Genomic DNA, 10,731 nt, shown 5'->3' with positions numbered 1-10,731 from the left:
AAATTGTGACTGTATTGTACCTTAAGGACAGAAAAAAGTCTTTACTCACTTCTCATTACAAAGCATTCCCAATGCAATTTATTTGCATTCAAAATGATTTACATTCAATCCATGCCAAGTTTCTCTTTTTTTTGTTTTGGTACATTAAACTCCCCCTCTGCGTGTCTTCTAAAATTAAGATTCAGAGGCTGAAGTCATGAATTGGAAAAAATCTCTGATCTCAAATACTGTAAACGTGTAAACACATCACGCAGCCATCATGGGTTACATTCACAGTTTAACCTGAGCCCAGAATCGTACAGTACATGTAGATTATCTTATCCAATCAGGGACAGCCTGGAGGTCAGCTTTGTTTTAAACTATTTCCAAAAAAGTTTTTTATCCCCACACACAAAGTTTATCATCATTGATTAACCAAAATAAAACATGCATGTTTTCTTTCTTTAACAAGTTAAATCATTGTTTGGTGTTTGCTTGGATTCCAAAGGGATTTTAAGCTGCTTACAGATGCAAGCGATGGTGAAACCAATTTTGGGGGGCAAAAATAGATGACATGGGTTCATCAAACCTTACGAATTATGAGGACACACGGATACAACATAAAATACAACATAAGTACACACTAGTGCAAAATGCAGCGTATTGTGTACAAGTGCAAAGCAATTCAATATTATCACTTGAAACAAAGCAGGAGTGTATCCAACACGCAAGAAAACAAATATTTAGACCGACCGCGACCATCGTTCAGGGAATTCTGTGGGATAACAAAACCCTAACCATAAACTTTATGGTTGAAATTAACCCTAAACTGTGCCTGCGTTCTGGTAATGTTGGCATATTCGCTGAGAAACGGATGAAGCTTGATAAGGCACACATTTCTTACTTTGCTCCACGGGTCATTCAACAACACCTCCCAACCCCACACTGTATTGTGTCTTAGGCATTTTTTCATCCCGTTCTTTTTTTTAAGTCACGAGGACCTTGGGAAGCTCGTTGCTGCGGGATCTGTGTACTCCGTGATGGATGGTACAAAAGGTTTCCGGAGATGCTGAGTTGCAAAAAGCTGCTCCATGGACGGATAAATATATATATCATCTGTATTTCACCATTGTCTCTCAAGCCCTTGGTTGATTGGTCCGGCCAGAAAAAAGTCTCTTTTTATTTTTTCTTCCACTGGGCCATCTTGTTTCTCCACCTCCTAGTTGCCCTTTTCTCTGGTGGTGTTGCTCCACCCTCGCTCCACAAGCTGCACTACCTGGATGGAGATGATACGATGCTTGACGTGTTGTTGATCTTAGACGTGTTAATCAAGAGTTCACATAAGTATTGACCCTCGTGGTCATCTCTCCTCCACACATTTCACACACGAGTCTAAAAAGTCAACAGTGAAAGATTCAATATTGGCTCTGCAACCACATCTTCTAGTTTGTTTAGTGGATATTGTTATTGTTTTCCTTTAGTCTCAGTTTTTAGGCAATGCAAATTAGAGAGGGGAGAGAGAGCGAAAACAGACAAAAGAGGAATCGGACTGACGATTCCTACGGAATTATGATTCGATTACGAATTCGATTGCGGGAGGCGGACTGACGGCTGTAGGGACAGAGACGGAGTGACAGATGCTGATCGACGGCAGAAAGAGAGACGGATAGACCGGCCCGACTGATGGAGACAGAGAGAACAGGAATCAGCAATTAAGTGTGAGGCAAAAAACTAAACATGAGAGAAAGAGGGAGACACAGACCGAAAGCTATAGAGCATGAAAGAGATGGCAAGAAAGAAAATGGAGGTGAGCGAGACAAGGAGATAATGCGGCCTGTGTGGTTAGTATTTGTCCATCAGGCTGTCTGAGACTGAGCAGGGAGTGACCGGTTAAACATGAGATAGACAAAGAGACACAAAGAGAGGGAGAGCGAGAGACCTGTGTATGTGGTTAGTGTCTGTCCATTAGGCTCTGTGAGCAGGGAGGTGACCGGTTAGAAATGAGAGAGAGAGAGAGAGAGAGAGAGAGAGACCTGTGTGTGTGGTTAGTGTTTGTCCATCAGGCTCTGTCTGAGCAGGGAGGTGACCGGTTAGAAATGAGAGAGAGAGAGAGACCTGTGTGTGTCTGTGTGTGTGTGTGTGTGGTTAGTGTCTGTCCATCAGGCTCTGTCGGAGCAGCGAGGTGACGTTCTGGAGCTCCTCCTCTGCCTCGTGCACGTTGGGGTCCAGAACCATCACCTCCTGGAGGTCACTGCTGGCCGCCAGGTAGTCCTGACAACACACACACAAGGCCACAGGCAGACGAACAGACATGAGTGGACACACACAAACCGTGGGACGAGATCTATTTTGACAGAATGTACTTTCATGTATTCTGCCAGTGTTTGTTAAACACACAGCACAGGCAACGTTTCTTTGTTTGATTTGAATGGACAATTCAATGTCAGATCATCCTCCTTTTAATGAGGTGACATCATGTTTGTGGCAATGGGATGACACCAGTACCTTTAAACCCTTATGGGCCAGGGCGCGTCTGTAGAATGCCTTCTTATTGGCTGGCTCCAGACTCAGGGCGGAGTCACAGTCCTCTTTGGCCTCTGCATACTGATGAAGTTTCAGAAAGCAAATTGCTCTGAAAGAGAGAAAAATACAGGGAGTGAATTACATTTGACCTGGCTTTTGTTCCAATATGGATGAAAATGTTTAAAGGGTAAAAATAAAATGTTAATAATAAGGGAAAATATATGTTAAAGGGATTTCACGACTATTTAACATTATTAACATATTTCATAATGCTACAGTTACCTGTTAGTATGAATGTACTTTTGGTAGTATGAACGATTTGAACACATTTCAAATCGCTGATATGCTTTTCTACAGTTTCAGTTTCCAGACAAACTCATCACTTCAAACTTCCTTAAAAGGTGTTACAACCATGATCCTCTAGTGCCCCCTTCTGGTGACATCGATAATTACACCTAAATCTACAAACCTATTTATGCATTTACCGTTTGTACTGTCTTTCTCAGTGGTCGATAAATATTTCAGCAGTAAACATTTCGCACATATTCAATAAATAGGTTCTCTATTTGCTTAACTGTATAAAAATAGCATACCTAAATGTGCAGGTGCTAACACCTGAGCTTCTGACCTACCTGTTGGTGTAAACCGAGCAATCCTCGGGCTTGATGCTGAGACATTCGCTGTACTTCTCCGCGGCGTCCCTGAATTGGCCTCGCTTCACAAAGTCGTTGCCTTCATGTTTTAACAATGTGAAGCGGGTGTCCTTTCTCCTGGCTGTATTCGGGAATAATAAGAATCAGGATTAGCAATGGGGAATGGGTAGTTAACGTAACGCTATATTTTAACGCTAAGGTGATGAAGGCGCCATCTTTAGAGGTCGCTCTATTGGTTGGTCCACAGTATGGACCCGCCATAGGAGTGGCTGCAATATATTGTATATATATTAGAGCTGTCAAGCGATTAAAATATTTAATCGTGATTAATCGCATTAATGTCATAGTTAACTCTAATTAATCGCGATTAATCACAAATTATTTTTCTATGCTAAATATCCCTTGATTTTTTTGTCCCATAATTCTTCTCATTTTAATTCTCTTATCAACATGGTGAAGTGCATCGGCTTGCCTTGTGCAAATTATTTTTTATTGATAACAACATTGGCATATACACTGATCAAAACAGGACGATACAAAAAAAGAGCCTATAGTGCAATTAAACGACTGCTTTGAACAAATGTCATTTGAACATAGCAGTCAGGCTACTGCTTCTTTGTTTTGAGCCAAAGAAAAAAAAAATATATATATTTTTTTTTTTATAAAATCATTGCGTTAATCGCGCGATAAAATATTTAACGCCGTTAAATTTGGCTTGCGTTAACGCCGTTAATAACGCGTTTAACTGACAGCTCTAATATATATATACATATATATATATATATATATATATATATATATATATATATATATATATATATATATATATATATATATATATACATATATATCGATTTCAATAATACTTCCTGCTTGACCCAAGTATTCATAGTTTCAAGGTATTATTAGTTGTATAGGTTTATTACACCCTGCTAATAAAACAAACTGTTGGTTCGGTCTTACATGATGGCGCAAAAAAGCCAAAGAAGGGAGACAGGATGAAGCTTATAAAGAGAAAAGTGTTTAAAAGATTGCTTTTTGTCTTCTCTTTTAATTACAATTGTGTTTGGGTGGAAACAAATGGCACGATGGACAATAGTTAGGGACGATCGATGAAGCTGTCAGTCAACGGAGAAGAACCTTACTCCCTATTATAAGAGTTGCTGAGAGAGCCACAGTGTCAAGTGACTGACAAACAGAGGCATTGCTAACCCTTTAATGCCAAAACCTTGCCCCGTACATTCATTACAGAATTAAGCCTTTAAGTGTTTGAGATCAAACGTCCCCCCACATGTGTGTCAACTCAGCTCATGAATAGGATCATTGTATTATGCAAATAAAAAGTGCTTCCAAATAGGACTGTGGGACAAGAGGTCATTTTCTGTATTAGCACAAAGTCTAGCTTCTTCTCTGTGTTTTAATCAGGCATATTCTAGTCTGGCAAGAACGGCAGCTATTGTTTTGTGTTGCTTATTACACAATCATATCCATGTCTCACACAGTTCATATAACTTGTGAAGCCACCATACGAAAACGGTAACAAATTATGGGAAGTTATCAAGATTTAACAATAACTTCTAGCAATACAAAATTGTGATTGCTAAAAGAATAATTTGATAATTCAAACAAATTCTCTCAGACAGCTAAAATGTTGAGAACAGACTTACCGACTAGATAATAAGAACTGTGTGTGTGTGTGTGTGTGTGTGTGTGTGTGTGTGTGTGTGTGTGTGTGTGTGTGTGTGTGTGTGTGTGTGTGTGTGTGTGTGGGTGCGCCCGAATCAGCCTGTACAAGAAACTTGACCTGGATTGTTCCATTACGGCATCACTACAGTCTGTGTAGCTGGCCTTCCCCTCTGCATAATTGATCGTGTCTACCACCAACCCCAACACGCACACACACGCACACGCACACGCACAAGCACACACACACACACACACACACACACACACACACACACACACACACACACACACACACACACACACACACACACACAGCTACTCAGCAGGATTGTGAATGCTGACTGCTCTCTGGCTGACCCATTTTCTGCTGTAACAGGGGTCTTCTTTCAACGGCCAACAGATGCAGAACCATCAGGGCAATCATAAGTCGTGCAGTATTATGGCCATGTGATAGGCAAGATCATGCACTTCATCTGTCACAACAGCGATGAATCATAGATGTCTCATCCGTTTTTTTATTTTGTGTTATTCAACTGCATGTCTGCACTGGCATTTCTTCTTCTCATCCGGTTATTGAAGATCTCTGCCCTTGTAAAGTACTCTGAAATGTGTTTGAAGAAGCGCTGTATCAATAAACCTCTCTCGCCTTGCCCAGTTTTCCAGGAAACACACACACACACAGATCATTCCTCTGTTTAGGGACCTCCCCCTGGAACAGGAAGTGATGTCACTGACCTTCTTCGTTCGCGGCCCGTGAGGCGCGGGCCTGGGTCAGCTCGGCACTGATGGGCTTCGCTTGGTGCTGCTGCTTGACGAGCATCGGAACCAGGGGGATCTCCGGAAGGTTCTCCCGCCACTCCGGACCCTCCTGATCGATCAGCAGTTTGGTGATTCTGTAGAAGAGACGTGGCGTCATGGTCGGTGTGTGTGTGTGTGTGTGTGTGTGTGTGGGTGTGGGTGTGGGTGTGTGTGTGTGTGTGTGTGTGTGTGTGTGTGTGTGTGTGTGTGTGTGTGTGTGTGTGTGTGTGTGTGTGTTTGTGTGTGTGTGTGTGTGCACATGGTGTGTCAGAGGGTGCTGGTCCCCATAATTATGGTTTGTTTGTGTTGAAGCCTAGAGCTGCCGAGTTTGTGCGTGCACTTGCAATATGCGCACTTGTGTTTGTACTTCACTTCACTAATGTATCACAAATGCAAATGGGTTTACATTTTTCACACTCGTGAATCTCTAGCCATTTGAGGACACTTGGGTGAAGTTTGTGAACCATAAACAAACTGTAATGCAGAGTACAGACTACAGACTACATATTGAAAGCATCTAAACAGCATGACATAATCATACCAGAAACAGACATTTTACCACCATGCCAGGAAACCTCAACTCATTCTCGGACTAAATCGTCCCAAATTGTATGCCATGCACTAACATTGAAGATATGGCTTGGGTTATAGTGGAATAAGTGAGGTAAGATGCATTAAGTATAGATTTTCGCATAGATCTTTCCAATGCTAAGGCTCTCTTCTTTCCCAACCTGAAGAGGACACCTGTTATCGGACTGATGTCTTTAATGCATGCACACAGTGGACCATTAGGACTACTGCACAATGGCACGCTTATGTACTTAAAGAGGTAAGTAAGGATGACTAATGCCTCGAGATGTTTTATGTAACTAGTGCTTTATTACTAGACCATCTAGATTTGATTAAAATGAATATTTTATATTCAGATTATTATCTGTTCTTTTAATTTTCTCTCCCACTCCCTGTGTGTTTAGTACCACTCTCTTTATTCCTGTATGTTTAGTACCTCTCTCTCTCTCTCTCTCTCTCTCTCTCTGATTCTTTCGTACCACTCTCTCTCTTTCTCTGTATGTACACCACCTCTCTCTCTCTCTCTCTCTCTCTCTCTCTCTCTCTCTCTCTCTCTCTCTCTCTCTCTCTCTCTCTCTCTCTCTCTCTCTCTCTCTCTCTCTCTCTCTCTCTCTCTCTCTCTGTATGTACACCTCTCTCTCCCTCTCTTACCTATGAACACTGTCGTGCGCCGCCTGCACGCCGGTGTCTATCTGCAGCACCGTCTTGTAGTCCACGTAGGCCTTCTTGTAGCGCTCCAGGGTCTCGTAGGCCATCGCCCTGCGCAGGAGCGGCTTCAGGGAGTACGGCTGCAGCTCCAGAGCCCTAAGAGGATCAGGGAGAGAGAGGAAGCAACACACTGAACGCTCGGGAGAGAGAGGGATATATAGAGAGAGGCTCAACAAGCTCTGTTCTGCGTACCATATGTTGTGTATGAGCCATCTACCGTTGTTGACCGTGGCTTTTGGTGGGTTTATACTACTGTTAAAACAAGACTTTCACGTTTGCTTTAGCTTTCTGCTAAATCTTAAATACATTGCACTTTCTATAATGCATCTTTTCCTTTATTTTCTTTTACGTATATCGATTGTACTTTATTACTTTTTCGTTAGATAAAAAAGTATATAGTATAGTTATATTTTATTATTTCATTTTATTGTATGACGATGTTTCTATGTGAAGCACTTTGAGTCTGCCTCGTGTATGAAAAGTGCTATATGAATAAAATTGCCTTGCCTTTATACAGACGTGCATGTTTACATATAGGTCACATATTCCATCCTGGATTAATAGATGTGTTTTAGGTCGGAATACAATCACTCTCGTCTATGGGGAGAACTCTAGCTGTGAGTTATGACGGTAGAGACCTCTACTCCCTTAAGTTTCCAGAGTGGATTTAGGCAGTTACACTCACTGACAAACACCAGCTAGTTAAGCCCTTGGCCTTGGGCAAAGCCACAGCCTGTTACAATCACATTCAGGGGTATTATCGGCCAATTAGAGACCGGAAATCCCGATTTACCCAGACACAGAACACTCTACGACCAATCATGGAGACCGCAGCTACCCCTGAACTGGTTAAAGCATTACCAGGCATGGCAGCTAATATACTGATAGGCAGACCACTATTCTATCCACCTAACATATATATCGGTGGCTGTGGCAAGTACATTGAATGTTTCCATGTTAGAATATAGTTATAGCAGGTCATCTTCGTGTGTGGTTAACCGGTCGGAGCTGCACTATACTGACATTATCCCAACACATCCAGGACAACCACACACACAATACATGTAGGTAGCCATTTGAAACCTACACACACACAGTCCTGAAGCAGTGATTTACAACATAGGAGTAGTGTGGGGTCTCCCGCCGTGCGTAGGGGGTTGCAGGAGATTGCTGACTGCTTTTAAGCTATATGGGCCATTTTTTAACGACGCAAACCTTTGAAAATAATAAAAGCGTTTGAAAGGTTTTCTAAAGGTCCCATTTATACAGATACATGCCTATGATTCGTAGCCACAAGCCAACTACCTGGCGCAATGCAGACACATCCACTAGGGCATCCCTAGTCATTGATGTTACGGGAGTTGATGTGTGGAGAAGCATGATGCACTAAACTGTAATCACAAATAGTTCTCGACCTCTAGACATCCGGACACGGGCCCCTAAAAACAGGTTGAGGACGGTTTCGTAACAGTGTTGCCTAATCCACAGCGACTGGACTCTGTTAACAAAGAAGGGGCTGTAGGCCTGTACCTTGTACAGTCCTGTATGCAGTCAGCACTGTTTCCATCCTTCAGGTAACAGGCCGCTCGGTTAGAGTGGAGGATCCCCAGGTCCTCTGGGCTTTCAACACCTGTAGCGGGACACACACGGACATTTCCACCCTCTCAAGAAGAACAAGAGCCTTGCTTTAACTTTGACCCGAACCACAGGGCCTTGGGGCGAAGCGAGCAAACAGCCAGATCAGAATGTTGCTTTTTGTGGTCAGGGCGTAGATAGCTAGAGTAAACACTCAAAATAAACATGCGTGCTAAGCTTGTGTTAGGTAGCTGGAGAAGCTTGTGTGGAGGTCTCTCTCTCTCGCTCACACTTTCTCCCTTTCTCTCTGGCTTGAGAGAAAGGACCAGATGCAAAGTGTTTGTGAGATATTAATACTCAACAAAGTCCCTTTGTGCAGTTAAATAGCCTGCCAGATCCCTGCCTTTTAAAACGCAGCAGAAGCTCCTGAAATTTCAGTCGGGAACAGCCAATCATACCTAAGAGTGGAGCGTACTGTGTCTTCAGTAGGAGGCCACAGCGTCTCTCTTACTTCTGCAATACTTAACTCTTAAACCAAATGCTGATCCAAATAAGGTCCTTCTCTGAGCCACTTGTTTAGAATAACTCATTTTATCACCCTATATTGAATGCCTAAACATCCTGAGATGTGTGCGTGTGTGTACAAGTGTGGTACATTGAATATGTGCTGTCGAGGGTGAAGTTAAGGGTGAAAGTAGGAAGCGTGTCTTGTGTTACTAAAGTAGCTTCAATTCATCACGGAAATCGAACACATGGCCTGAGATGAACGACCAGATGATCCCTTCTCAGATACCCTTTCACCACCTGATACACAGATGCTAGGAGGAGTTAGCTTTGATATCAGTCTGTGTGCTGTCCATCTGTCTCAGATGAGACAGCAATCATTCTTCATCGTTGGGAAACACATTTCATCATTGGGAGAAACACAGCCTTTCAAATCGGAAATATTTTTCTCTATCTCTAGAAATGATTACACAGAAAACCTATAATGCATGTATTATCTTTCTTAAGCATAATTCCATCTTTGCCCTTATCTTTCAATTGAATACAGGGCAGTACAATCCACTGTTAGTAGGGGACAGTTGTAGCAGAGAAACAAACTTTTCATCTGACAGATTCAACTTTGTCTATTCCTACACTACCTGCATCGGCACATCCATCAATGGCCAGGGTGTATTTCTCCAAGGCCTCCCCGAACTGGCCATTTTTGAAGAGTTGGTTCCCCTCATTTTTCAAACGCGCCAGAGGGGGTGGGAGGGCTCCCGCCGGGGCGTCCAGATGGCTCGTGTCCACCACGGGGACCTCCTGTGGTGGCCGTCCCCCGGTATGTCCACCTCCTGCCTGGGCACCGTTGACCACCGGTGCCTTGTCCGGGGGCCTGTGTGTGGTGCTTCCGGGACCCCAGCTTCGTCTACCTCTCCCTGGCGTAGCATGGTCTGTTTTGGCCCCCCCTCCTCCACTACCAGGAGGTTTGTCCTGCGCATTACCCATCGCTGCACTCTCCCTCTGCAGAGGGTGTACAACGTCTCCCTCACGCACCTCCTATCGCTCTAACCGCCTCCCCTTCTTCCTCCACCACCTCCTCCCCCCCCCCTCCAGGCTCTCCTCCTCCACAAGCTGCAGCTAATCCTCTCTCCTATTGGAGGGCGTTGCTTTGGGACACGCCCCCACCCCATCCTGGGTTGAGGCTTTAGGCATGACAACACCAAAGGGGGGGAGGGGTTTTAGCATTGCAGTGGTGCAGCGTAGGAGACCTCTGAACGGGAGAACCTAAGCCTCAAATGTCAACACGACCAGAGCAGCTGAGCTATCAGAAGAGTGTTCAACCCCGCAGAACCCAATTGTTGTGAATGCAAATGTAGATTGCGCTTGTCGGATGTCTTTAATCTATCATTTCAAATCCACAATCTCCCGAGTATACTGATCTCTTGTTTTGTCAATTATGTCTTGCTTGGCCATGCGTTGCACACCACATTCAAGTTGGCTTCTTGAACCAACAGTGTCTTGTTCAAGTAAATAAATAATGAGCATTCTGACAGGCTAAGATAAGCCTACTGTTCTTGCCAGGTATGGTAAGGAAAGAGCGATCATATTTTAGTGAGTAGAGTAAGGACTATTTGGACCTTGTCAGCAGCGTGGAAATTGTACATGGAATAATACCCATCAGCAATTCTGAGTTAATTAAATGTGAAACATTTGTATTGACAGTTTGGGAATTAAATCTGTGCCTTTATGTGTT

The 10,731-nt window shown here is 43.4% G+C and overlaps 1 protein-coding gene across 2 annotated transcripts; it reads right to left on the bottom strand.

Moving 5' to 3' along the window:
- Positions 1-49: 49 nt before the first annotated feature.
- On the bottom strand, positions 50-10,058 carry spag1a (sperm associated antigen 1a). Of its 2 annotated transcripts, XR_003974426.1 has the most exons (8): positions 9,635-10,058; positions 8,448-8,547; positions 6,861-7,013; positions 5,577-5,734; positions 3,135-3,276; positions 2,485-2,611; positions 2,013-2,250; positions 50-1,918 (listed from the first exon to the last, which is right to left on the bottom strand). XR_003974426.1 is itself a non-coding variant. In XM_030346302.1 (7 exons), exons 1-7 carry the CDS (start codon positions 9,981-9,983, stop codon positions 2,125-2,127), a joined length of 1,155 nt encoding a protein of 384 aa, XP_030202162.1. In that variant the 5' UTR covers positions 9,984-10,058; the 3' UTR covers positions 50-2,124. The 2 variants fall into 2 exon arrangements, 1 of the variants encoding a protein (XP_030202162.1); XM_030346302.1 differs by having other exon boundaries at positions 50-2,250.
- Between the last annotated feature and the right edge of the window lie 673 nt (positions 10,059-10,731).

The sequence above is a fragment of the Gadus morhua genome, chromosome 22 (assembly GCF_902167405.1).
Source record: "Gadus morhua chromosome 22, gadMor3.0, whole genome shotgun sequence".
Lineage (NCBI taxonomy): Eukaryota > Metazoa > Chordata > Actinopteri > Gadiformes > Gadidae > Gadus > Gadus morhua.
The sequence above is the reverse complement of the archived record's forward strand: the minus strand, read 5'-3'. Positions and strand labels throughout refer to the sequence as shown.